General features: G+C 46.3%; 1 protein-coding gene across 2 annotated transcripts in view; it reads right to left on the reverse strand.

Moving 5' to 3' along the window:
- The window catches only part of Itgam (integrin subunit alpha M), a 43,131-nt gene extending 20,003 nt beyond the window's left edge, over positions 1-23,128 (reverse strand). For both annotated transcript variants that reach the window (XM_048455071.3, XM_048455070.3), the window contains exons 1-12: positions 22,941-23,128; positions 20,583-20,688; positions 17,618-17,721; positions 15,483-15,553; positions 15,230-15,347; positions 10,255-10,385; positions 8,817-8,962; positions 7,515-7,668; positions 6,373-6,523; positions 5,614-5,687; positions 5,282-5,411; positions 4,864-5,006 (exon numbers count right to left, since the gene is read on the reverse strand). In XM_048455071.3, the coding sequence (XP_048311028.3) occupies positions 4,864-5,006; positions 5,282-5,411; positions 5,614-5,687; positions 6,373-6,523; positions 7,515-7,668; positions 8,817-8,962; positions 10,255-10,385; positions 15,230-15,347; positions 15,483-15,553; positions 17,618-17,721; positions 20,583-20,688; positions 22,941-22,968 (1,356 nt within the window). In that variant the 5' untranslated portion in view covers positions 22,969-23,128. The remainder of the gene's footprint in view (positions 1-4,863; positions 5,007-5,281; positions 5,412-5,613; positions 5,688-6,372; positions 6,524-7,514; positions 7,669-8,816; positions 8,963-10,254; positions 10,386-15,229; positions 15,348-15,482; positions 15,554-17,617; positions 17,722-20,582; positions 20,689-22,940) is intronic.
- Positions 23,129-26,459: the final 3,331 nt, after the last annotated feature.

Genomic DNA, 26,459 nt, shown 5'->3' on the forward strand with positions numbered 1-26,459 from the left:
TAGACTAAGTGGGAAAAGTTGTGTGATCATTTCAGGGCATGCAAGAAAACCATCTTATAAGATTCAACATTTCTTTATAATAAAATTTTTTAAAAAATACTTATAAAAGTATATGTTGGTGGGCAGTGGTGACTCACACCTTTAATCCCAGCACTCAGGAGGCAGAGGCAGGAGGATCTCTGAGTTCAAGGCCAGCCTGGTCTACAGAGCAAGTTGACACATACACACATACATACACACATGCACGCACACACACACATACTACATAATCTATGAAACACCAAGAGCAAACACCACCCTGAACGATAAGAAACAAACTGTTTCCTGTAAGATCTGAGCAGTACTGTTGCTCAACACAGCTCAACACAGTAGAAGCCCTAGGCAGAGAAATTAAGCAAGAGACAGAAATTTGGGCAACTAGACAGGACAGGAGAAAGCAAAACTTACATTTTTTTAGGTTCTATTGGAAATACCATTAGAGAACATAATTTGGGACAGTTAAAAGTCCCAGCATCCACATACAAAAGCAGTAGCATTTTAGGTACCAATAGTGAACCATCTGAAAACAATTGTGACAAAAGTAACACCATTTACAACAGCTATGAAAAATGATAGGTCTAGGGCTCAGCAGTTAAAAGCACCTGCTGCTCTTCCAGAGGATCCGAGTTCAGTTCCCATCACCCACATGGGACAGTTCCCAACCATCTGTAACTCTAGTCCCAGGGTATCTCCTAGAACCCACAGTATCTGTCGGCCCCTGAATACATTCACAAAAACACACATATTTAATAAAAAAAAGAAAATTAATAAAAGTTCTGTAGATACAGTTCAGAAGAGAAAGTGCTCCCTTAATAGCATGGAAAAAGTCCAGCATCACATAAGTGGGGTGGTGGCCATGCCTGTAATCCTAGCACTTGGAAGAGGCAAGAGGATAAGACATTCAAGGCCACTGTCAGCTACATAGAAAGTTCAAAGCCAAGCCAACCTGGGCTACTTGACCTTATCTAAAAAAAAAAAACAAACAAAAAAAAAACTAGGAATGATTTTAATCACAGAATAGAGCCACTTTAGAGTGAAAAAAAATATAAAATATTGAGAAGAGATTGAAAAGAACATAAAAATAAAAAAAATCCCATGTTTATGATTTAGAAGAATTAGTCTATACTGAAATAAAATGGCAGCTTTAATTAAATATATCCTTTAAAATCCTAAAATTCATAGGAAATCAAAAGAATCCCCAAATATCCAAACAGTCTTGAGCTAAGGGAAGAAAGATGAAGGTGGTACAGTATGTAAGCCTGCCATACCTGGGAGCAGGAGTACACACCTAGAGTCACAGCTCTCGGGGGGCACATGAGACAAGAAGATCACTGTCAAGGACAAGCCAGGCTGAATCGCAAGATCCTGTGGAATAATCCTTCCAACACTGTGTAAATAGCTGGCCACTAGCTGAACAGGATAAAGTTAGGTGGGAAAGTCAAACTGAGAATGATGAGATGAGGAAGGGCAGAGTCAGAGAGCGCAAGCCACACAGAGAATGAATCAGACACACAAAATGGGATAGAAGTAAAAGTCACAAGCCTCAGGGCAGCACATAGATTAATAGAAATGAGTTAAGTTGTAAGAGCTAGTTAGTAACAAGACTGAGCTATTGGCTGAGCATCTATAAGTAATATTAAGTCTCAGTGTGTTTATTTGGGAGTTGCTGGCAGGACAGAAACTTCCATCTACATATGTTGGGGGGCTGCTATAATCAAAGCAGCATGGCATCAGAGTATAAATAACAATAAGCCAGGTGGGTGGATGCAGAACCCAGAAATCCACATTCTCATGAGTAACAGATTTTCAACAAAGGCCCCAAGGAGATACATAAAATGAATATCCATTTGATAAATGTTATCACTTAGGAAACTATTTATGGGCTGAAGAATGCAACTAGATCCCTAACCCATTCGATTCTAAATGTACTGAAGACCTAAATGTAATGCCTAAACTATGAAATTACTAGAAGAAAACAAAGGAACACTTGAGGACCTTGATATGAGCAGGGCTGCTTTTTATATTAGACTCCAAAATGCAGACAACAAAAATAAAAAAACCTCAGTTGTCAACTTGACTGGATCTAAAATCAACTAAGTTGCAAGCCTCTGGGCTCTGCTGTGAGGAATATGATTTTAATTTAATCAACAGCTCAGCAATACACTTGTGTACTTGAAAAAAAGAAATAGTAAGAGTGGCAGTCACTTGTTTACGATTTTAAGATGGAAACATTTTAAACTTTTAAGCATAAGGCCGGCTGGAGACTATGTAACTGAACCCTTTCAAGTTGGGGACCCGACCTTTAGCCCCATCCCACCAGGAGTTTTCAATGTGAAAAGATGTCGAAGTGGGCCAGCTTCTATTTCTGGCTCTACTAAGGTGAGTACACAGCTCTTACAGTCTGTTTACAATGAATTACACTGAGGTTTTTCAAAATAGCGCTTTCAGTGAGAAAGTTCACATAACATAAATTCCCTATTTTAAAGTGCAAAACTCATTAGTGTTTAGTATATTCTTGTTTTGTAACCATGGGCTCTAAATCTGTAGCACTGTCCCCAGAAGGAAACCTGCTGGAAGCAAAGACCTGTATTTTGAGACCTGTATTTTGTTTATAGTCATCTTAAGTTCATAAGTTAAGTAAAATATTCACCTCTATCCCCTCTGCAGGGTAAATTCTGTGCCTAGAAAATTAACCTGATTATCTTATCTCCTAGTGAGACCGGCAGGATCCAGGCTTTAGAAGCAATTAGCATTTCCTTTGTTAGTTAATATCTTTTTCTCTCAGTGGGAGACCTTTCAGACCTGAATTCCAGCATACTGGATTTTCTTGACACCCTACCCTCCCTCTTGCCCTATATAACAGCTTCTGAGGAATGATAAAGTGGCAGCTTGATCAGAAAGCCTGTCTTGTGTCTCTTGCCCTTCCATTCCTCCCCTCCAAGTTTATCAGGGACCCCCGTTCGTGTCCCTCTGGCCGGGATAGAAACCTTGTGTTGATTAGTCCCCAGAGTCTACCCCATTTCATCCGCTGGTGACTCCTGACCTGCTTTTTATCTCTGTCTACTTGGACATTGGGGTTGTGTAGTTGCTTTTGCTGTTGTTTTCTTTTGGTTTTGAGAGTGAGTCTCAAACAATACAGCCCAAGTTAGCCTAGCACCCACTGTGTAACCTAACCTGACCTCAAACTTGCAACCCTCCTGCCTCTTCCTGCTACATACTAAGATTTTCTGCATGCACTACCATACCTGGCCTGTAAACTCGGGACTGGGAAGTGCTCTCCTTTTTCAGGATTGTTTGGGTTATTCTGGGTCTCTCACATTTCCCCATGAACTTTGTCATCTGTTTGTCCATCTGAAGCATCTTAGAGAAACAGGTATTTATCAACAGATAAGGAATTACTTCAGTATTTTAGTGTGTATGTGTATGGGGGTGCCCATGAGTGTGTGTGTGTGTGTGTGTGTGTGTGTGTATGTATGTATGTGTCTGTGTGTGTGTGTGACAGCCAGAGGTCAACCTTAAGTGTCATCTGTTGTGGAATATTATTTCAACTAAGCAAAGATATGTTACATTTGTTTATGCTGCATTTTTAATGATGTAAAGATGTGTTAAACTTGTTTATGCTGCATCTATTTAATTGTGAAAGAGCTGAACGGCTAACAGCTAAGCAGAGAAAGGGTAGGCAGGGCTAGAGAGGGGAGAGAATAAAGACGAGCAGAAATTTAGGCTCGAGAGGAGAAGAAATGAGAGGAAGAGGAGGGACTGAGGGAGACATCTGGGGCCAGAAGCCAGGCAGCAGACACGCAATGAAAGTCAGATATACAGAAGTAAAAGAAAAGTAAAAAACCCCAAGGCAAAAGGTAGATAAAGAAAAAACGGGTTAGTTTAAGTTAAAAGAGCTAGCCAGAAAAGAGCTAAGTTAGACCAAGTATTCAAAATTAATAATAAGTCTCTGTGTCATGATTTGGGAGCTGGTTGGTGCCCTCAAACTCACCCTCCCAAAAAAAGCCTGGTACCATCATTCTTCAGCAACTGTCTGCCTTGTTCACTGAGACAGTCTCTCAGTTTCTTGGAGCTCACCAAGTAGGGTATGATGCTGGCCAGGGAACCCCAGGAGATGCACCTGTCTCCACCTCCCCAGTTCTGGGATCACAAGCATGCCACCATGCTCAGCTTTATATGTGGGTTCTGGGCATCAAATTCACATCCCTGTTATCTCCATAGCCCATCAACAGGCATGGAATTATTTCAGTATTTTAATACCTAATGTAGCTGTATTGGTTATGTCCAGATGAACGGCAGCTTGAAACCCAGGTCATCATAGAAAACTCCATGCAGTTCAAATACTAGTGGTCATTGCTGGGGAAAGGCTGCAGCTAGGACTAGAAATACAGCTCAGTAAAGCACTTGCCCAGCGCACATGAGGCCCTGGGTTCAAACCCCAGGACCAAAACACAGGAAAGAAAGGCCAAGGCCAGGCAGTGGTGGTGCGCACCTTTAATCCCAGCACTTGAGAGGCAGGCGGATCTTTGTGAGTTCGAGGCCAGCCTGGTCTACAAGAGCTAGTTCCAGGACAGGCTCCAAAGCTACAGAGAAACCCTGTCTCGAAAAACCAAAAAAAAGAAAGAAAGAAAGAAAGAAAGAAAGAAAGAAAGAAAGAAAGAAAGAAAGAAAGGCCAAAGACATGACATTCTCAGACGCAAAACTGACCTGGGACTCTCTAACATGGCGCCCTCCAAAGATGTTACACACAGCACTGGTCCACCCTAGAATCTCAGTTCCTGGGCGCCTCTGTGTCTTTCTGCTTCACACACACTCCACACTTACCTGGCTGCCCTTGATATCAGCCTGGTGCTCCCAGGCACCGAAATTCTGTCTGAACATCACCACCAGACCAGTATGCTGATATCGAGGTGCCCCTAAAACCAAGCTTTGGACCCGGCTCCTCACGATGACCGCAGAAGAATAACCTAAGAAGAATGTTTATAATAGGCAAAGCGTTTTCCGGTGCAGACCTGGCCCCCTTTTCACAGTGCAGGCCTGTTCCTAAGTAGGACAGCAGAGCAGCCCCAGGCCTGATGTGCTGGGACGACTATTATGCACATAACCAAAATTAAATTTAGATTCTTAAAAAAATCTCTACAACTATCCCAAAGGCCAACAAAAGATCCAAAAGCATGCATGTCCGTGGAGTGACATCACATCCTGATCCCTTTCTAGAACAACCCATGCCCTCCTTACTTACCCAAGTAAGCATCATTCATATCTGAATCCACCCTGGTTGTGTTGATGAAGGAGGCTTTATCCTTTGATGTGTACAGAAAGGCTCCACCTGCCCAGTCAAAGCTCCCCACAGAGCCCAGCAAGGGACCATTCTGGAGAAAGGAGATAACAGGACTGAGGAGGAAAGAAAGGACCAGAGATGCCCCTCAAAAAAAAAAAAAAAAAAAAAAAAAAAAAAAAAAAAAAAAAAAAAAACTCCCCTGGAGAATCTGACACAAAAAGCCCCTAAACCCTTGCACCTCTTCCTTCTTTGTGCCCTCCTCTTCACCCCAAGCTTATTGTAGGAGCACTCACAGAGGTGATGGCGGCACTGAAACCTTCTTGAGACATCTCATGCTCAAAAGAGCTGGTACTTCCTGTCTGAGTGCCTGCAGGGAAGAAGACGTTCTACGTGAAAGCAGCAGAGAAGCATGGACCAAATACCCCAAACCCCAAATGCTGTCATGGCCAGACAAAGGGAGGCTCCCACATTGAACGCACACAGCTTGCGAGGATGGCGGGCCTTCAGCGACCTTCTCCTCCTCAAGGAAGAAAGGGGTTCTCGAGGTGTCTAACTTTTCCCAGAAGCCATCCATTCAAGTTATATATAAAATGCCCAAATTTGGTTAAGAGTTGTAGCACATGTATGTGATCCCAGCACTCAAGAGGCTGAGGTCAGAGGATGACCAAGAGTTCAGGGTCATTGTGGGCTATAAGGTAAGACTATCGCAACAGCATATCCCTCAAAAGAAAGAAATTCCCTCATTTGTAAATGTATTCGATAAATATTTAATAGATGCTCTCTGTGTACCACACGCTGTTCCAGGCAGCAGAGCCAGGGTAGTGAATCAGGGCTCACAGGACATACAAACTTTTGGAAAATTATTATGTAGGATTTGATCCACCAGGCTACAGTTTAATCATCCTATAGCCTAGATTTAATAATTAGAGACAAAAAAATCTAACTTTGCTTCTTTCAAAGGAATGGAGCAAGTCAGACCCGCGTGACGGGAGAGCTGATGCTGGCGTGAGAACGCTAAGTAGGAACCGCTGGTCTGCACTAGGCTGGCTCACCCTCAATGGCGAAGATCTTTTCCTGAAGCTGGTTCTGAATGGTCTTAAGAGCTTCAAAGTTGTTCACTCGAAACACGTGATCTTCAGCTGGCTTAGACGCAATGGTATCAAGCTCTTGGCGAGATTTCCTACCGGCGAAGGCATTTCCCACCTGTTACCAAAGAGTAGAAGCCAAATTATTTATTCTCTGTTGGTAGCTGTATCATTCGGCAACGAAAATCCTAAATGAAAGAATCTGAAGCTTCTGCCAAAGAGTTCGCCAGAAGGTGCTTAGAACAGGGCTGTTGGAGACAGTGCGGCAGGTTTGCATAGCACAGGGAACAATTAGCTATGCTGATGTCACCGCTTCGTTAAGCCATCCCTTCTGGTAGGGGGCTGACATCTCCCCAGCAAAAGAGAATCCTTTTTAAAATTATTTTGCTTTTTAATTCTCTGTGTGTGTGTGTGTGTGTGTGTGTGTGTGTGTGCGCGCGCGCGCACGCATGTGGATCCGTGTACAGGCCTTTTTCCCAGATTTTGCCACACCTGCTCACTCTTGGAATATCCTGCCCAACTCGCTGTCTCTGGGTCAGTCCATGACAGTTACCAAACGTGATGCTGATAGAAGCTAGTAACTGCACCTGCAGCATCTACTTCCTTTCTCCTCTGTCCCTAACATAAGGGCATCCTCACTGGCAAATGAAACCCAGGGAGCAGTAGAGCCAAATTACCCAACGTGGTCCCAGCAAGGCCATCCACCCAGCAGACAAGCATAACTGTCGTCCAGAAGTGGAGAAAGCAAAGGCAAGGTCAACAGATCTGCCCGCCAGCCTGCAGCTAACAGCACATCTAAGTGAGCCTTGCTGAGACCAGGAAAATAATCTGACCAAACTACAAACAGACTTATATTAAGCCACTGAGGGCTGGAGAGGTGGCCCAGTCATTAAGGGCTAGGCTCACAACCAAAAATATTAAGCCCCTGATTTTGAGATCATTTGTGATATATATAGCGTTAGTGTGGTGTGGATATGTGGTAGCAGTGTGTGTGGCCTAGCAATGGCCCTTGCCTCCCTTTAATTTGACCAATATCTGCAAATTGAAGATAGGACACACCAGTAGAAAATCTCCACAGAAGTACCAGGCCCAATCGCTCCATTTCCTACCCCAATAACATAGCGAATGACCCCTGCTCTGTCTGCCTCGGGGATGACATCCTCATAATTCAAGGGATCGCCATATTTTTGTCCATCTGTGATGACAACTAGAATCTTCATGGCATTCTCCCGGGCCCCAGAAGCTTTCTGAAATAGTTCTCTCCTGTGCAGGGAAAAGAATGACAGAAACACAAGCAGACGGAAGTGTTGTTAACACTAGGCATGAACGGGCAACAGTCACGGGTACAGCCTAGCTCTGGCTGTCTAGGTGGGGCTGTCTCCCCCTGAGTTTGAACGGATTTGGTTTTATGTTCTGAACACAGAGTCTGGCTGGGCCTCAAATTGGTGATCCCCTTGCCTCTATCTCCTGAATTATAACTATGCACCACCACAGGCAAATTCCTCATTACTGTTAAATATAGAAAAAAAAAATAAAGAAATAAGACCGCCTGGCTCTATCATTAAATCTTACCCTGAATACTGTTTTCCAGGACATTTTCCTACACTTGTGTGTGTATGTGAGTGGTGGGAAGGGAGGGGGGCAGAAGAGAGAATGTGGGTTGGGGACAGGATGTCACAGCTCAGCAGCTGTCTGCCTTGTTTCAAGCCTGGGTCTCTCATGTTCCTGTAGTTTATTCACCAGGCTGGGCAGCCAGCGAGTTCCAGGATCCTCCTATCTATGCCTCCCGCCCTGGCATTAGGATTACAAATGAATCCAGAAAGTCTGGCTTTTATACTGGGTTCTGGAGACAGATCTCTGGTCTCTGTTTGCATTGCAAGTCCTTTATTAACTGAGCTATGTCGCTATGTCCCCTGATTTCATCTTCTCACACTCTGCCAACCCCACACTCCCCTCTGTATTCATACCAAAAGCAGAGCAATCTTAAAAACAAAAAGACAGAAGCCTCCCTCCTGCTTAAAACTGCCAGTGGCTGCATACGGACTATAAAGCGGCCTTTGGTGACGACTTGGATTCAGTCTGACGTTATTCTGTCTTTTTGTTTTATGGTTTGGTTTTTCGTTTTCTTATGGTGTTGCGAATTAACCCCAGAACCTTCCATTGATTGGGCCAGCACGCTGCCCAAAGCCACATACCCAGAACAGGTTTAACCCATCTTTTCAGCCATGTTCTTGGGACCTCTTTTAATTGTTAATTTTAACCGTGACCTGTGTTTACATGAACGGTCTTCAAATAGTTTCGCCCTCTGGAAATGCTTCGCCTCACCCCTGCCTGAACAAGTCTTCCGATCCTTCACCATCCGGCTACCAGTGTCACTGTCTCCTATGAAAAGCAAAGATGAAGGGACTCACACTACTTTGCGGATTCCCGAAGCGGTTTTTGTCCATCCTTTCAGCTGGGTGATGGGGTTCACATGTGTTCTTGGGTTAGGGTTTTTCTTGAAAGCATCGAAGTTGAAGTGAGTCCGGAATTCATCAGAGTACTGCATCAAAGAGAACTAGGAACAGGGCAGCCAGCATCACACCAGAGAAAGTGCCTGTCTTCCCTCCCCACCCCAACAACGACTGTACACCTTTTTGACAACACTAGAGGTCAGCAAGAATGACATGTGGCCAGGTAGTGGTGATGTGTGCCTTTAATCCCAGTATTGGGAGTGGAGGGGAGGCAGTTCCAGGACAGGCTCCAAAGCTACACAGAGCAACCCTATTTCAAAAAACAAAACAAAGAAGGAGAAGGAGAAGGAGACTGAGAGGGAGACAGAGAAGGAGACAGAGACGAAGACGAAGAAGAAGAGGAGCATTGCCTGCTCTTCCAAAGGTCCTGAATTCAATTCCCAGCATCCACATGGGGGCTCACAAGCACCCTAAATGAGATCTGGTGCCCTCTTCTGGCCTGCGGGGACACATACAGGCAGAACTCTGTATACATAATAAATAAATAAATCCTTTTTTAAAAAAGAGAGAGAGAGAGAGAAAGAATGCCATGTGGGTTTCACCCCCTCATATCAATCATGGCCACCTACTTGACAGGAGCCAAAGTAATGCTAAGATTGCAACAAGCACAGATATGGAGGCCAAAAATGTGAGCCTATTTCCACCTTGTCTGAAGGTCAAAGAGTTTTAGCTTGCTCGCAGTTGTTAGTAAGTGTTGCTACACACCCTAACTTAGGGTGTGGTTGCTGGTGTTTTGGACATTAAGATAGCCCATACAGGTAGATCCACGCCACCCTGACCTAAGTTCAAAGAATTCTAGCATACTTCCACTCCTTTTGAATTAAGAGGTTTGACCTAGGGAATGACTGCCTTCAGGATACTTGGTCTAGGGTGGGTTCACTGCCTAAACAACAGAATGTTTTTCTCATTAATTAATGGCTTGGCATCTCAAAGTATTGAAGCAATTAACTGTTCTAGTTGTCCTTTGTATCGTGTTAAAGCGCCTTTTGCCTTCTCTCCCCTTTGTATTGGGGCACGAGAGTGTGTGGAAAAATTAAACAGGGGTGATTTCACATTCACTGGAACTCCCTCCTGGTGCTATCCTATGCTTCTTTTTTATCATTTTTACTCACATCCTTGTTCTCTCTCTCTCTCTCTCTCCCTCTCTCTCTCTCTCATCCCTGTGCCCCTACCAGTAAGTGGTATACTTGTTGAAACTGGTCTCCGGCACACAGAAGGAAAGAGCATGATGAAATAATACAATCGTCGCTTTGCCAAATCCCACTTTTTTATCAATCGAACAGCCTGGCTGTCACGAATCTGTCAGTCTTATGTGGGGCTACCCACCAGCCCTCACCAGGGTTTTCGACTTTGTGAACTGCTCCATCACCGTGGAGACAAACTCTTTCATCTTCTGAAAGTCTGTGGGGTCGATGCTACCAGAACCGTCAATCAAGAAGGCAATGTCACTCTCCTGCTGAGGACATTCTAGGCAAGAGGAAAAAAGAACACAAATTAGTTAAGTCATTCATTAGAAATGTCATCTTTGAATGTCAGCTCTCAGTTGGAAAATGGGGGGGTGAGTTAAAAAAAAATCTGAATTTGCACCAAGGAAAATAAAATATGGACAGATGTCTGCAGGGCCATATAATACAGGCCCATATTCCTACATTGTATGGCAGCCAGACTTTCAAGCCACAGTTTGCACCTGGCCATACAGAAGGGGGTCACCTAGCCTTTTCAGACAATGTTAGCAACTAGGGCAGAGGCCGTGCCCATGTCTTCAGAACTTGCCTGAGGGACTAAAGAGATGGCTCAGTGATTAAGGGCACTGACTGTTCTCCCAGGTACCCAGGTTCAATTCCCAGCAACCACAGGGCTCACATCTGTCTGTAACTCCAGTTCCAGGGGACCTGACACCTTCACACAGGCATACATGTAGGCAAAACACCAATGCACATAAAGTAAAAATAAATTAAAAAAAAAAAGAACTTGTCTGAAACTAAAAGTAATGGACTAATTTCTTTGGTGAAGGAAATTTCAAGTCACAGTGTTGCGTCTATAGCATGGCTATTATTGATAATGTTTATCCAGGTCTACAACAGGAAAAGAGCAATGTACAGTTGGAAGAGTGACGGAACACCAGGAAGCTTAGAGCTACGGTGGTGTAGGAGGTCCTTCTGTCTGTGTGTTGCTTTCACTGGGTAATGAATAAAGAAACTGCCTTGGCCTAGTTGATAGGGCAGAACTTAGGTAGGCGGAGAAGATAAAACTGAATGCTGGGAAGAAAGTCAGAGTGGCAGACACCATGGATCTCCTGCCTGAGACAGACAGTGGTTAGAATCTTGCCGGTAAGCCACAGTCACGTGGCAATACATAGATTAATAGAAATGGGTTAAATTAAGATGTAAGAATTAGCCAATAAGAAGTTAGAGCTAATGGGCCAGGCAGTGTTTTAATAAATACAGTTTCTGTGTGGTTGTTTTGGGTGTAAGCTAGCCAGGTGGCCGGGATGACAAGCAGCCTGCTCCTCCCATTACACTTCAGCCAAGGTTTGTCCTGGAAGAGAGGCTGTAACTGTTAGGAAGTTTGGCACCATCAAAGATGCCTGCTCCACTCTGGAACAATGGGCAGGGTGTTCTCAGGGCCAGACCCCACCCAGCTAAGCTTCCAACTTGGGCAAGAGAAAGCAACTGAGTAAAAAAAAAAAAAAAAAAAAAAAAAAAAAAAAAAAAAAAAAAAAAAAAACTTCTGTTAATGCAATCAAGGGATGAGAGTCTAGCTCAAACTGGCAGTCAGACTGTAGCATTAGAGGCCGAAGGATGCCAGAGTAAAGGGGTCGTGGATTTTACATCTGATTTTTACATCTGATGTTTAGGAGAGCTGCCAAGGCCAGCAGCATGTAGCAGGGAGTCTCTACATGAAAGCTCTGAGAAGTCATTCTGTGACATTATAAAAGTGAAGCCTAGGATGCAGTGGAGCCCAAGGATGTTGGAAATGCCCAACATGAGGCATCTACCAAGAAAAGCTGCATACATGGAGTGGAACCAGGCTAAGACAGAGATATATTCAGTAATCGGCAAGTCCCGAGGGGCAGGTCATCTAAGCCCTTTGAACACTGGACATGGAGCTGCAGGATTTGGTGTTTGCCCTTAAGGAGTCCAGTCTTGCTTTGATCCAATATTTGCTCGCTGTGTGCTCACTCCTTCATTTTGGAAGGCAATGTGTATTCTATGGCACTGTATGTTAGAAGTGTGTGTTCTGGGACACTGCATGTTGGAAGTGCGTGTTCTGGGACACTGCATGTTGGAAGTGCGTGTTCTGGGACACTGCATGTTGGAAGTGCATGTTCTGGGACACTGTATGTTGGAAGTGTGTGTTCTGTGGCACTATATGTTGGAAGTGTGTGTTCTGGGACACTGTATGTTGGAAGTATTCTGTGGCACTGTATGTTGGAAGTGCGTGTTCTGTGGCACTGTATGTTGGAAGTATGTATTCTATGGCACTGTATGTTGGAAGTGTGTCATTTTCCTTTTTTATCTTAGAGGAAGTCACAGTTGCAGGACTGCCTTGGGTCTCTGTGTGGTCTCTGAAGACTATGGAGACTGGAAGTTGCACTAAGCACATTTTATGGTGACACAGCTGTGAGCCTCAGGGGACAAGGAGTGGGGAGAAGCAGGAATACATTTAAAATGGCGGAAAGGGGAATGCTGAGAAAGCAGCTCTAACGGTTAAAGAGAAAGACACAATAAATCAGTGAGATGGCTCAGCAGGGAAAGATGCTTGCTGCCAAGCCTGACAACATGACTTAGGTTCCTAGAACTCATGTGATAGGAGAGAACCAGCTCCCACAAGTTGACCTCTAACTACCACGTGTGCACTATGGCATGCACACACACCCTACACATATATATCACACACCAGAGAGAGACAGAGAAGAGATAGAAAAGAGACAGGGTGCATACTTCCTTAAAGAGATAAACACCAGTAAAGAAAGCCCTCTTGGTCTGCATTGGGACAATAGAAAGGGTGTCCAGAAGGCCAGACCCAACCCATCAAAGACTCCAACTTGTAAAATGAAAATTTACTTGAAGGGCTGAACAGAGACCACCACTGAGAGGATCCCCTGCTCAGAAGCAACCGCCAGGACGACCTCATGCCGACTGAGCACCCACCCCAGGTACCCAGCACCTCACTCCCTAGGACACTGAAAATCCTAGATCCTGAGGGCGAAAGCCCCGTGAATCCCCACACTAAGAACTGGATCCATGTAGGGGATCTGCGCCCCTGCTTCTGAGGTCACAGGCCATGCAAAACACACTCAGCCTTCAGTGCCCACACACCATGAGGGCTGCAGCTCCTGAGGTCAGAGGTCATGCCAACTCTGCCCCCTCACCCTTGAACCTGCACACCCTGCAGACCCTGGCTGCTCGCATCAGTAACCCACCTTGGCACCCAGTGCGCAAGGACCACATGGACCCAGGTTCCTCAGAAGCCCCAGTAGAGCTGGCCTGTTGGCTAAATTCCCCTCCTTGACTGTCAAACCCTTGAAAGGATAGATCCCATAAAATGAGAATCTCACTAAAAGAAGAAGTGGCTGGAGCCCTGGAGCAGTCAGAGGATTGCCTGCTTGAGGAGGAACTCGGCTCTGGACAGAGAGATAAGGGAGACAATGGTGGGCAGGGACCACACCCTGACCAGACTGCTTAGTTACACCCAGCTCATGCTTCCCATTTAAACCCTATCCTTATGTCATGACCCCCCAAAGACAGACTGAGGTGGGGTCACTGAATCTCTTTGTCCCTCTTTCATAATGTGGTCACACTGAATAAATTTTCTTTTTCTATTTTGCACTATTAATTCAGCTGTTTAAATTGGTTTATTGAGGGCAGGTGTGTGAACCTGGCTTGTTGGGGCACCCGCTGAGTCTAGTAACCCCAGTACTCTGAGGCCTGCAGAACTGCATGGATTCTGACTCCTAAGGTCAGAGGGCACTGTTGCAGAATATTACTTTAACCATATAAAAGAGAGGGACACGCCCAGGGCCAGAAGCAAGGCAGCTGTCAGCACACACGAAGCAGTGAAAGTAAGATCAGAGAAGGAAAGAAAGGTGAAAATCCCCATGGCAAAACCTAGATGAAGAGGAACAGGTTAAGTTACACGACCTAGGGGGCCAAGCATGAGATAAGACTGAGCATTCATATAATAAGAAGTCCCCATGTCATGATTTGGGAGCTGCGAGGTGGCCCAAAAGAAAAAGCCTGGTACACTAAACAGTGACGGCCTCTGATGAGAGTCACTTTGATGAAATTACAAGCAAAGAATTTGAAAAATGGTCACAAATATGTCTGTGGATTTCAAAGGCAACATGAACAAATGCCTGAATGATTTCAAAGAGAGCACAGCTAGCTGAATCAAATAAGAAAGTTAAATTCTAAGAATGGAAAAAGAATTCAAAAAAGAAATGTTAAATAAAAACAAGCAAATGATGATGAAATAAAAACTTCGAAAAAAAAAAAACCTCAGTAGAAAGTCTTACCAGTAAAATGGATTATATTTCACAGAGTACCAAGGTTTGCAGAAAAAGTAGTGTAATCGATCAATCAGCCAAAAAACGATACCATCCCCACCCTCTGACAATAATATACTTGAATAATCCCTTTGTTGGTTTGAATGAGAATGGCCTCCAGAGGCTCATGGAGTTGAATGCTTGATCTCCAGGGTATGGCACTATTTGAAAGAGTAGGGGGTGTGACCTTGTTGGAGGAAGTGTGTCACTGGGGGTGGGCTTTGAGATTTCCGAAGCCTATGCCAAGCCCAGAGTCTTCCTCTCAACTAGAGGATCAGAATGTAGCTCTCAGCAACTTCTCCAGCACCATGTCTGCCTGCACGCCGCCACACCCTGTCGTGATGACAGCGGACTGACCCTCTGAAACTGTAAGCCAGCCCTCAGTTAAACGCTTTCTTTATAAGTTGCCTTGGTCATGGTGTCTCTCACGGCAACAGAGCACTGGCTGAGACAGCCTCCTCCTCTTCAGTGTGAGAAGCACTGTTAGTTTTGTTTTGTCAGTTGAGACCAGAGTCTCGTGTAGGTCAGGCTAGCCTCAAACTCACTACGTAGCTAAAGGTGACCTTGAACATCTGATCCTCACTTCTCCTTCTCCCGTGATAGGGTTACAGATATAGGTCACGACACCTAGCCGAGCTGGGTTTGTTTTTAAGCTTCCTTCAAAGAACTAGAATATGGCCGAGGTAAGGAGATGTTGATTCTAAAGCAGCCTGAAAACCATTCTCAACCCTGCCTCCCATCCTCAAGTCTCTGCCCAGTGTACCTCTGAGAGCCTCTGGGAACTGCTGGGGAGGCCGCATCAGGTTGGAGCCGAACAGGAAACACAGCCCTTTCACATATGTGTTCTCCTTGCACATTTGTTGCACAGTGGGGCCGCAGGCCTGAGGGGCAAAGAGCTGGTGAAGGGGCTGCCCCTGCCTCCTGTCCTGCCATGGCAGCACCTCCACCCTCCACAGGACCTGCACCCCAGCATCCCTGGGTCTCCCACTCCCCCCTTCCTATCCAGGGCAACTCACCAGCAGCTGGGAGGGGTTTGCAGAGGCAGCCAGGGACAAACCCAAGGACATGTTCACAGCCTCTGGGGGCACTGGGAAGAGAGACACACGCAAGGTCATCCTCAGGGATGAGAGCAGTTGTGAAATGTTGAGGGATATTTGCACACTATATAATGATATAATGCTGTGATTGGTGTAATTCAAAACTAGGCAGGAGGTATAGGCGGGACTTCTGGGCAGAGAGAGCTCTGGGAAGAAGAAAGTGGAGTTGCCAGAGACCGGAGAGGGAGCAGGAGGTACAAGACAGAAGGGAAGTAACGAGATTAATATAAATGGGTTGGTTTAAGTTAAGAGCTAGTTGAGATAGGCCAAGCTTTCATAAGTAATAAGTTTCCCTGTCATTATTTGTGAGCTGGTGGCCGACAAAAAAGCTTGCTACAGTGAAGCAGTGAGGCAGGGGCATAACAGTGTACACACCACATTCACAGTCTTACAATAGCCGAGTTCAGAAGCCAGTCAATAGATGACTGGATAAAGAAAATGCCATCTACACAATGGAGGCTACCCAGTCACAAAGAATTAAATTATGTCATTTGCCTAGAAGTGGATAGACTTAAGTAAGATAAGATTTAAAGAGGGGGGCACTCCTGGGAGTATAGGCAGCAGGAAGAGGCAGGGGGTAAAGCCGGCGGGGAGATTGAAATATATAATACAAATGTATGACAACATCAGTCAGGCAACTTTAAACCCAGTAACGGGGAGGCAGAGGACAGGAAGATCTCTGTACATTTGAGGCCAACCTAGCCATAGTAAGTTCCAGGCCAGACAGGCCAGCCAGGGCTACACAGTAGAACCTGGTCTCAAATATAAAATAAGGGCTGGAGAGATGGCTCAGAGGTTAAGAGCACTGGCTGCTCTTCCAGAGACCCTGAGTTCAATCCCCAGCAACCACAAGGTGGTTCACAACCATCTGTAGTGAGATATTGTGCCCTCTTCTGGCATGCAGGCAGACAAGCAGGCAGAACATGATTTCCATAATAAATAAATAAACCTTTGAAAATTATAAAAATAAAGGATTAAAAAAAGAAACTGTCATAATGAAACCCAATTTCAGGCAAGGAGGTGTGGCCCTGTAGGTACAGTGTGGCCTAGCATGCACCGAGCATAAGGCCACGTGTGCTGCCACACTCAAGGGTGAAGCAGGAGGAGCAGAAGTTTAAGGTCATTGACAGCTACATCGCAAATTTAAGGCCAGTCTGGGTACAAGAGACCTTGCAGAGAGGTGGAAGAAGGGAAGGAGAGGGGAAGAGGGGAAGAAGGGGAGAGTGACAGGGAAAGGGAGCTAATTCTCTCACACGGTATAATATATACCACTATGCCTATCTGGGAACAGGAGAGATGACTCATTCAGTAAAGTCACTGCCAGGAAAGCTCGAGGCCCTGAATTTGAGTCCTCAGAACCTACGTAATAAAGTAGACGAGGCTACGCTCACCGGCAACCCCAGTGCTAGAGGGGCAAAGGCAGAAGCATCCTCAAAACTCAGGGACCAGAGGACTCAGCAGTTAAGAGCATGGTCTGCTCTTCTAAGACCTGGGCTCAATTCCCAGCACCTACACAGCAGCTCACAACGGTCTGTAACCCCGGTTGCAGGAACTCTGACACTCTCTTGTGACCTCCCTGGGGACCGGATATGCATATGATACAATGCATGGTGGCAAATACTCATACACATAACATAAAAATTTTTAAAAAAAAAGAAGAGAAATCCATTGCCCTAGACAACCTAAGCAAACCAATGAATTCTCTACTCAAAATAAACAAGCCAGAGTCCAACCAAGAATGACACCTAATGTTGACTGTGACCTTCACGGGTAGCTCGCAGGTCATATGCACCACATACATACAAAATATTTACATATCGATTATTTTAGCAAAAGAGCTGCAAAGAGTCAATTCAGCCTGGGAGATACGGGTTAGACTATGGAAAAGGAGCAGAGTGGGGTTGCCGGCAGGGTCCATAGACGAGAGAGGCTAGGAAGCCAGGTGCTCTCTGCTCCGCCAGGGAGGCACAGGATACAGGGAAGGCTGACAAAGCGGGTGTGTTCACAGGTAGATCCATCCCACCAGGAGCCAGGGGGCGAGCGGAGAGACTCACCTTTCAGGGAAATGGGCTCACACCTGCTGGTGCTGTAGTCACACTGATAGAGGCCACCTGTTTGGTTGACGTCCTTTGCCTCCTGGGGAGCTGCAACAGCCACTCTGCAGAAACGGGGGTAGAAAAGAACACTCTGAATGTCCGAAGCAGTCCTGCCTTCCATAGGGGAGTGAACTTCCTGAACGCCCATGAACAGGAGGAAAAGTTAGCAATGACAAAAATGTAAGCCCTAGAACGGGAAGGCCCTTTCTAAGAATGGGGCAAAACTCTTGAGAGAATTTTTAAAAATGGATTTAAAGAAAGAGCACATGAAGTTAGAATGGAAAGGGGTGGAGCAATAGAAATTTAAAATACATATGAAATTTATAAGGCATTATCCTACAACGAAGGAGGCAATTCCTCTCCCAGACACCATGAGCTATCAAATAAAACACCCAGGTAGCATTTGTGACTCGGGTTCCAGATGATTTGCTGCCCTCTTCTGGCCTCCGCAGGCACTGCATGCACATGGTGCACAGATGTACACGCAGACAAACTTCGCAGTTAAAATAAAAACAAATAAAATCTTTTCTCAAAAAAAAAATAAATTTTTAATGTTCCTCATCTTTTATCTATCAGGGAAATGCAAATTTAAACTGCTTTGAGATTTCATCCTGCCCTAGTCAGAATGACTAAGATTTTTTAAGAATTACAGCAAATGCTGACATGAGGAAACCACTGTTGGTGGGGGTGTCTGCTGGTGCAGCCACTATGGAAATTAGTGAGGAGGTTCCTCAGAAAGATCAAAATAGCTCTACCGCAAGATCCAGCTATACCATGTCTGGGCATATGCACACACACACACAATTTATATGTAGCTACCCTAGAATGAGGAAGCAATTTCCTCTCCCGGATACCATGAGCTACAAAATGCAAAGCCCAGATATAAAGGCCCTCTTCTCGAGATGTTGGCTACTGGGATCCCTTCGACTTCTTCCCTAAATGTGACAGGATATTGCTGTTGCTCCTGGTTACCCTCCAAAATTTGATGGTAATAACTGATTGCTTAAGGCAATGCATCCTTGAGTCATAGACTATGGAGAAACCAAGTGGTACCAAGCTGGAAACTTCACCCCTGCCGCTGGTTTCCGTGATGCTGGAAAGCTCTATGTGTATTACCAGAGGAGAACAGGAATCAAAAGCTTTACACGGCTGTGAACCTCTGGGCTACAATAAGAACTGGTCTGGCAAGATATCTAAGTGCCCACCGGTGTAATCGTGGTACGAATATTATAGGAACATGTTTGGTACTTTTTGTCAACTTTGTCAACCTAGACGTATGTGGGAAAGGGTAATCTCAGTTAAGGAGTTGCCTCCCATCAAACTGGTCCATAAGGGCATTTTCTTGACTAGCGGTTGGCGTGAGTTCTGTGAGCAGCGCCACCCCTGGGCAGGTGGTTCTGGGCTGCACAGGAAAGCAAGCTGAGTGAGTCAATAAACGATGTTCCTCCAGGCTGCTTCAGTTCCTACCTCTAAGTTCCTGTCTCCAGATCCTGCCTCAGCCTCCCTCATGGACCCAGGGCTTGTGAGCCAAATAAACCCTTTTTTCCCAAGTTGCTTTAGGCCATGGTGTTTTATCAGAGCAATAGAAACCTAAGACAGGGAGTAACCACCACTCTCTACTTGCATTAAAGGTCTGTTCTACAAGATGAAATTCATGCCTAGTACTGGTAACTGGGTCCAGGTTCCTGTAGGTCATAGACCCGAGGGGAGAATCTACTCCTACTAGTCTACTAGGTAGACACAAAATTAAACTTCTTTCTAAGGACTTAACATTATACCCATAGATTAGTGCATCTCTCAATCCTCATCAGAGAAGCTTCCTTTTACATTGATTGACTGATTGATATGAAGACTCACAACCGGTCCATACATAGAGAATTAGAGATCGGAAGTGCTCAGCTCCAAACGGGACATCTATATCACGTACTTCCTCTCGAGGCCAAGGGGGCCATCACTACAGCACAGGAAGTAGAAAGACGTGAGAGGCAGAGGCAGTGGAAAGCTGTTGTCTGGACACGGCAGCACTGTTGCTCACACGAACCCACAGGTCCGCAACAGCCGGCACCAACTCTTTCTCACTCTGAAAATGCGCTCTCCAGAATGAATCCTGCAAATGTTTCTCTAACGGTAAATGTCTTAGGCTCTGTGGGCTATTTCCCCTTATCACTTCTCTCTATTCTGTAAGTAACAAGTGAGCAGGATCCTGTTCGAGAAGGTTAATTTTCATAGCTGAGAGATGGTTCGGTGGGTAAAGGCACTTGCTGCGAACGCTGTGAGCTAAGCTCATCCCTAGCGCCCACATGGAGAAACCAACCCCGCAAGCAATTCTGACTTTGCATGAGCATGCTGTGGCATACACACACACACACACACACACACACACACACACACACACGTGCACACACACACATACACACAAATAAATGTCTTAGATGTATTCACAGTAATAACCATGTGTTATTGCCGTATTACGTTCAAGTAGAACATAACTTGAGCATAACTCGTGCTACCAATTGAGGGTGGGGAGGTGGGCAGCAGGCGGGGGATAGAAAGACAAAAATGTCTCCTGAAGAACCATGAGCAATCGGTAGGTCATCAGGATCCCTCCTAGGAAGGAGGTACGGGGAGAGAACGCTTATTTCTCTCGACTTTCTGGGATCTCATGAATCTGGAACCCTGAAACCTCACTACAGAGTCAAAAAAAAAAAATGGAAAAGTCAGTCAAGAGGGCAGGGGGATGCAGCTCAGCGGTAGGGGCATCAGCAAGCCTTGGCTTCTACCCCTAGCAAAGAAAAGAAAGAGAGGAGGGGAGGGGAGAGGAAAGAAGGGAGGGGACTAGAGGGAAAGAAGGAAAGGAAGAAACGTTTTTTTCCCTAGCTTTTAGAGAAACAGTGAGACAGGGGACTTCCCCTGAGGCATTTACCTGGAGTCACCGAGCTGGACCACACTCTGCCCGAAGCCTCTTGCGTTCTCTTGGAAGGTCATGGGGTTTTCAGTGTCCAGATTAAATCCATGACATAAGGCTAAGACTGGAAGGTGAAAATGGAAAGTCAAAGCACAGGAACCAACACAGCTAAGAGCACAGCGCCCTTACCGCGGGGACCTTCCCTGACTGCATCCACCGAAACTCTGACAGTCAGGTCCGGGGTCCACCGGGCAGGGACTTGTCTTTTCGAGCTGTATATTCCCCAGCTTAGAATACCACAGTGTAACTCTGGATGATGTAGACCTCCCGATCCTCCTGCCTCAACTCTACCTCCCAAATGTCGGGGTGTAGGGCTGGGCCATCACAGTGCAGTCCATTCTCTTTTTCTACAGAGGACCAGAGAGTTAAGCAGAACCCAGCACTGGGGAAGCAGAGGCAAAAGCAGTGCCACAAGTTCGAGCCCAGCCTAGTCTCAATAATGAGTTCCAGACCAGTCAGGACTACATGGTAAGACAATGGAGGAAAAGCTTGTCAGGACGGGGCCTCACACAGCCTAGGCTGGCCCTGAACTCCTCGTCCAACTGAAGAGCATTTGAACCCTGATCCTCCTGCCTCTGCCTTCCACTGCTAGAATTACAGGTTTGCACCCTCCCCATGCAGCCTCTTTGGTGTTAGGGATCAAATTTAGGTCTTCATACACGCTAGGCAAGTCCCAGGCCTCATTTCCACCAACTTTTCACCAAGGAAATTCAGACTGTAATCAGTTATCACAATTTTTGTGATAGAGGTTTACTCATGAGATAAATGAGACTCTTGAGAAGTGGCATTTCACTTTACAGGGAATAAAGTTAGTGTCCTCTGTCCCCAATGGTTGATAAATGGTCATCTTCAAAACAGGTAATAGCTACACTTAACCACAAGCCGAATGTGCTGACTCACGGCTCAAGGGTCTGTAGGAGCCCATCCTGGGACAAACCAGTCCCTCTCTAAGCCCACAGTGGCCTCTTTCTGCGCTGTCACAACCACAATGATTTACACAACAATCAAAGGCCTCAGATAGAAATTTCCTTCCTCTGCAATCCTCAAGTAGTTCCTTCCCTTCTTGACTCTCCCCCTACAAAGCGGACACAAAAGGAAAGGAACTCAAGCCACTGTTCAGCGAACATTCGCACGAGGTCCTTGTTAACTAGAACTTAAGGCTAAGTAGACAAGGTGAGTGGAACCCAAGGAGGACATGCTTGGGGAGTAGAGACCACACCCTCTATGCTCCAGCCCCTTCCTCTCTCTGGGCCTCAGCAACATTGCCTATGACAAACCGCCTTGCAGAGACGATGGATTTAGTCCTTCACCCAAGCTCCCCCGACCATCCCTCTTGACCACCTCCACTCTATTTCTCCTTGAATCACGTATCCTTCCCTACAGCACGTCGCCTCTCCCCCACCTGATTCCTTCCTAGGCTCTGCCCTCCCTCCCCCGCTGATGCCCCTTTCTGACGTCCATTGACACTGCACACACGTGGTGTACAGATAAAACACACACACACACACACACACACACACACGCGCGCGCGCGCACCAGGCAGTGGTGGTGCACACCTTTAATCCCATCATTTGGAGGCAGAGGCAGGCAGATCTCTGTGTGTTCAAGGCCAGCCTGGTCTACAAAATGAGTTCCAGGACAGCTAGGGCTGTCACACAGAGAAACCCTGTCTCAAAAAAACCCAGAAGAAAAATAATCCACACACATAAAATAAAATAAGTAATCTCTTTTTAAAGAAAAAGCCAAGAGTTGATCCAGCAAGGTGGCTCAGCAGATAAACACCTGAGTTCAATCCCCAGAATTCACGTTCCCTACTCCTTCCTGTTCTCGGCCCTTTCTCTCCACTCCTGAATTCAAAAGATCCCCTCCTCCCCACCCTGAAGATCCCCATCCCCTCCTCCCCATTCTGAAGATCCCCTAGTCCCTCCTCCCCACCATGAAGACCCCCATCCCCTCCTCCATACCCTGAAGACCCCCTATCTCCCTCTTTCCCACCCTGAAGACCCCCCAGCTCCTCCTCCCCACCCTGAAGACCCCCCAGTCCCTCCTCCTCACCCTGAAGATCCCCATCCCCTCCTCCCCACCCTGAAGACCCCCAGCCCCTCCTCCCCACCCTGAAGACCCCCAACCCCTCCTCCCCACCCTGAAGACCCCCAACCCCTCCTCCCCACCCTGAAGACCCCCATCCCCTCCTCCCCACCCTGAAGACCCCCAGCCCCTCCTCCCCACCCTGAAGACCCCCAACCTCTCCTCCCCACCCTGAAGACCCCCAGCCCCTCCTCCCTATCCTGAGGCTCCCCCAAGACCCCGACATACCTGTTACCAGAAGAAATTTAAAAGCCATAACTGTAAGGAACACGACGCTGGAGGACTGTGAGCTGTGGGGTTGCAGGCACCACAAACAGATATTAAGGAAGCCAACAAAGCCAGGAGGGGTAAAAATAGAGAAGTAAGAGGCAAAGGCTGTGAGCGACTCAGAGAGGGCGTAGGCTCGGCAAGCACCCAGCCCTAGTTAGCCTTCCTCTGTGACAGCATAGCCTGCTCTTCCTCACTAGCCTGTTTCCTAACCCAAACCATCAAGGTCACCACCCAAAAGGTGCCAATTGACACTCATTTCCCTCTGGGATAGGTCAAATGTTATGAAAAGCAAGCTAGGTAGATAGCTCAGGGTTTAGTGCCAGGCCGCTCTGGTGGAACCCATGGCTGAAAGACTGGTTTCCAGAATCCCCACATGGAGGCTCAAAATTGTCCATAACTCCGGTCCCAGGGGATCCGACAACCCCTTATGACCTCCACTGGCACTGAACACACATGATGCACAGACTTGCATGCAGATAAAACACCCACAAGCATAAAGTAAAATAAATAAATCTCTTTTTTAAAGGAATAGCCAAGAGTTGGTCCAGCAAGGTGGCTCAGTGGATAAAGGAACCTGTCAATCAGGGAACACCTGAGCATGCACCACACCAGGGAACATTTGAGCGTGCACCACACCAGGGAACACCTGAGCGTGCACCACACCAGGGAACACCTGAGCGTGCACCACACCAGGAAACATCTGAGTGCGCACCATAACAGGGAACACCTGAGTGTGTGTCACACCAGGGATGTTTAACCGTCCCTGTCGTTAAGGTATGCATTTCATTCTAGGTTTTCGTTCTTAAAAATAGTGGTTTTCTTTTAATACTTCCTTGGTAGAGGAGACGCTGTGATCAGGAAGGTATTTTTCTCAAGGCGAGGCTCCCCCAGTGCACTCGGGCTGTGTTGAGCCCTGTGATTTCCCCAAATGCAGGATACACAACCACATCACACTTTCTCTGCCCCAAAACAAAAACAAAACCAAAAAACAGAGCAAAACAAAATAGTGGTTTCTTTACTCTTTGGAATTTTTTTATTTTTGTTTTGTTTTGTTTACATCTATTTATTTGGCGTGTGTGTGTGTGTGTGTGTGTGTGTGTGTGTGTGTGTGAATGCTTGTGCGCTTCACTGTGTCTGTACGAAGGTCAGAGTACAACTTGCTGGGGTCAGTTCTCTCCATCCACCATGTGGGTCTCAGGGATCAAACTAAGGTCATCAGGCTTAGTGACAAGAACCTTGTCACTGAGCCATCTCCTGTGCATTGTCAATGTGTTGTCTAAGCTGATCTTGGCCTCCCTGACTCAAGCAGTCTGCCCACCCAGCGGCTCCCAGTGCTAGAACCATATGCACACACTACACTGCTGTGCCCAGCTTTCTTCATTCTTTCTCCACACATTTTCTTTTGTTCCTAGTTATATTTTCCAATAGCCAAATGGAAATAGATGTTTGTCTGCTAGATAAAAATAAATAAAACTCTGTATAGTTTGTTTCAAAGCTATTCACACATGCACACACTGGCTGAGAAGATAGTTCAGTGAGTTAAGTGTCTGCTGCACAAGCGTGAGGACCCGAATTGGGATCCCCAAAACCCATGTGAAACCTGGGCATGGTAACACTGGCCTGCAACCCCGGCAGTAAGGACAGACACAGGCAGATCCCTGGCTCTCTTTGGTCAACGAGTCTAGTCAATAAGTTTCCACATTCAGAGAAAGACCCTGTCCCACCTTATTTTAGGTGGGAAGTGATGAAGGCACCTGAGGACTCAGACCTCTGGCCTAAGCATAAATACACCTGCTTGGATGTGCACACACAAACACACACACATATATACACACACACCCATGCAAAAATGCACAGACACCATACATACTCACATGCACAAAAAATTAAAATGTAAGGTGGCACACACCTGGAACCCCTGCATTCAGAGGCCTCGAATTCACAGTTCTCCCGCTTCAGCCTCCCAACTTCCCCACTGCTCTGATGAGAGCCTGGCTTGCACTTCAAACTTTCATACAAAAAAGGAGAGGTGACTTTTATAATTAGAAAGAACTGTAGCTGATTTAAACTGACAGGGTGAGGAAAAGAGGAACAAGCCCAAGGACCCAAAATGAGAAGTCACCTACGGAATGTGAGGAAGGGCGTTTGTCAGACTCCTCATTCACCGTGAACGGACACCTGACAGAGACAGCCTGGGGAGGAAATGTTCATTTCCTCAGAACTTTCCCGAGGTCCCAAAGTCCACTGTTACTTGGCCCTGTTTCTGGATCCTGCTAAGGTTAAACATGGTAAAAGGCGTGTGTGGTAGAGAACAGTCTTCAGCTCACAACATACAGCAGAGTGAGGGAGGGCTTGGGCACCAGACGTGAGCTTCCATTACCCACCCCACCCCACCCCTGGGGTAATGGTGAATCTTGAAAATTCTCAATTTGATAGAATCTGAAATCAACTCTGAGCCTCTCCATGGATCTCTGAGGGAATTTCCAGAAAGACTAACATAGAAGATGCCCCTCAAGGTGGCTGGCACTGTCTAGTGGGTGTCCCAGATGTAAGAGGTTGAAGAGAGGACAGCATTGCTTGCCACCTGCCTTCTTGTCTCCCTAGGGATATGAATGCACCTGCTACAACCACCACCCTTCCCTGGCGTCAGATCCAGCTTCTTTGGCCCTCCGACAGAAATTCTCCAAGAACCTTCCAGGCCTCCAGGCCTTCAGCTGCAGACTGAGACTCTTGAGACATCCAGGTTCGTGGGCTTAGAATCGACACACTCTCAGTCTCACAAGCACACAGGCAGCTGTGGTTGGACGACCCAAGTCCTAGCGTGTAAGCCATTCCAGTGAATCCCCTTTTCACACACACACACACGCACGCATGCACACACACTCTTAGCTCTGTTCCTCTAAACAGCCTATCACCCAGGGGTGACCACTTTTGCCAAATAGGTCCTACTTCCTGAAATTTTCAGAACCTCCCAAAATAGTGCTACAAACCAGGAACCCAGCATGCAATACAAGAATGGGGGCTGAGGGAGGGCTATGGACCATTGCTTATCTAAGCCGTAACAGGGAGACATTTAATAGATGAGACGGGTTTATTCTGATAAAATCTGTCACATTCTGACCTCCCCAAGGGGCTACTCTAACTCAACATCAAGCCGTCAAAGTATGAGCAGTGGCTAAGAATGCACCGACTGCAAAGATCTAGGCAAGTCCCAGAAGAGCCGTCCAATCCAAAGAGTTCTTCTCAAAGGCCCACAGTCCTGATGTCGTTTCTGTTGCTGTGATAAAACACCATGAGCAAAGCAACTTCGAGAGGGTTTATTTTAGCTTAAAATTCCAGGTCACGGTTCCTCGTTTAAGGAAAGCCAAGGCAGCAACTCAAGCACTGTCAGTTACATCCACAGTCAAGAGCAGAGAGACAAATGCACCGTGCAGCCTGCTCGCTGGCCTCCTTCACACTTCCACAGTCCAGGGCCCA

This window comes from Myodes glareolus, chromosome 7, assembly GCF_982192425.1.
Source record: "Myodes glareolus chromosome 7, mMyoGla1.1, whole genome shotgun sequence".
NCBI lineage: Eukaryota > Metazoa > Chordata > Mammalia > Rodentia > Cricetidae > Myodes > Myodes glareolus.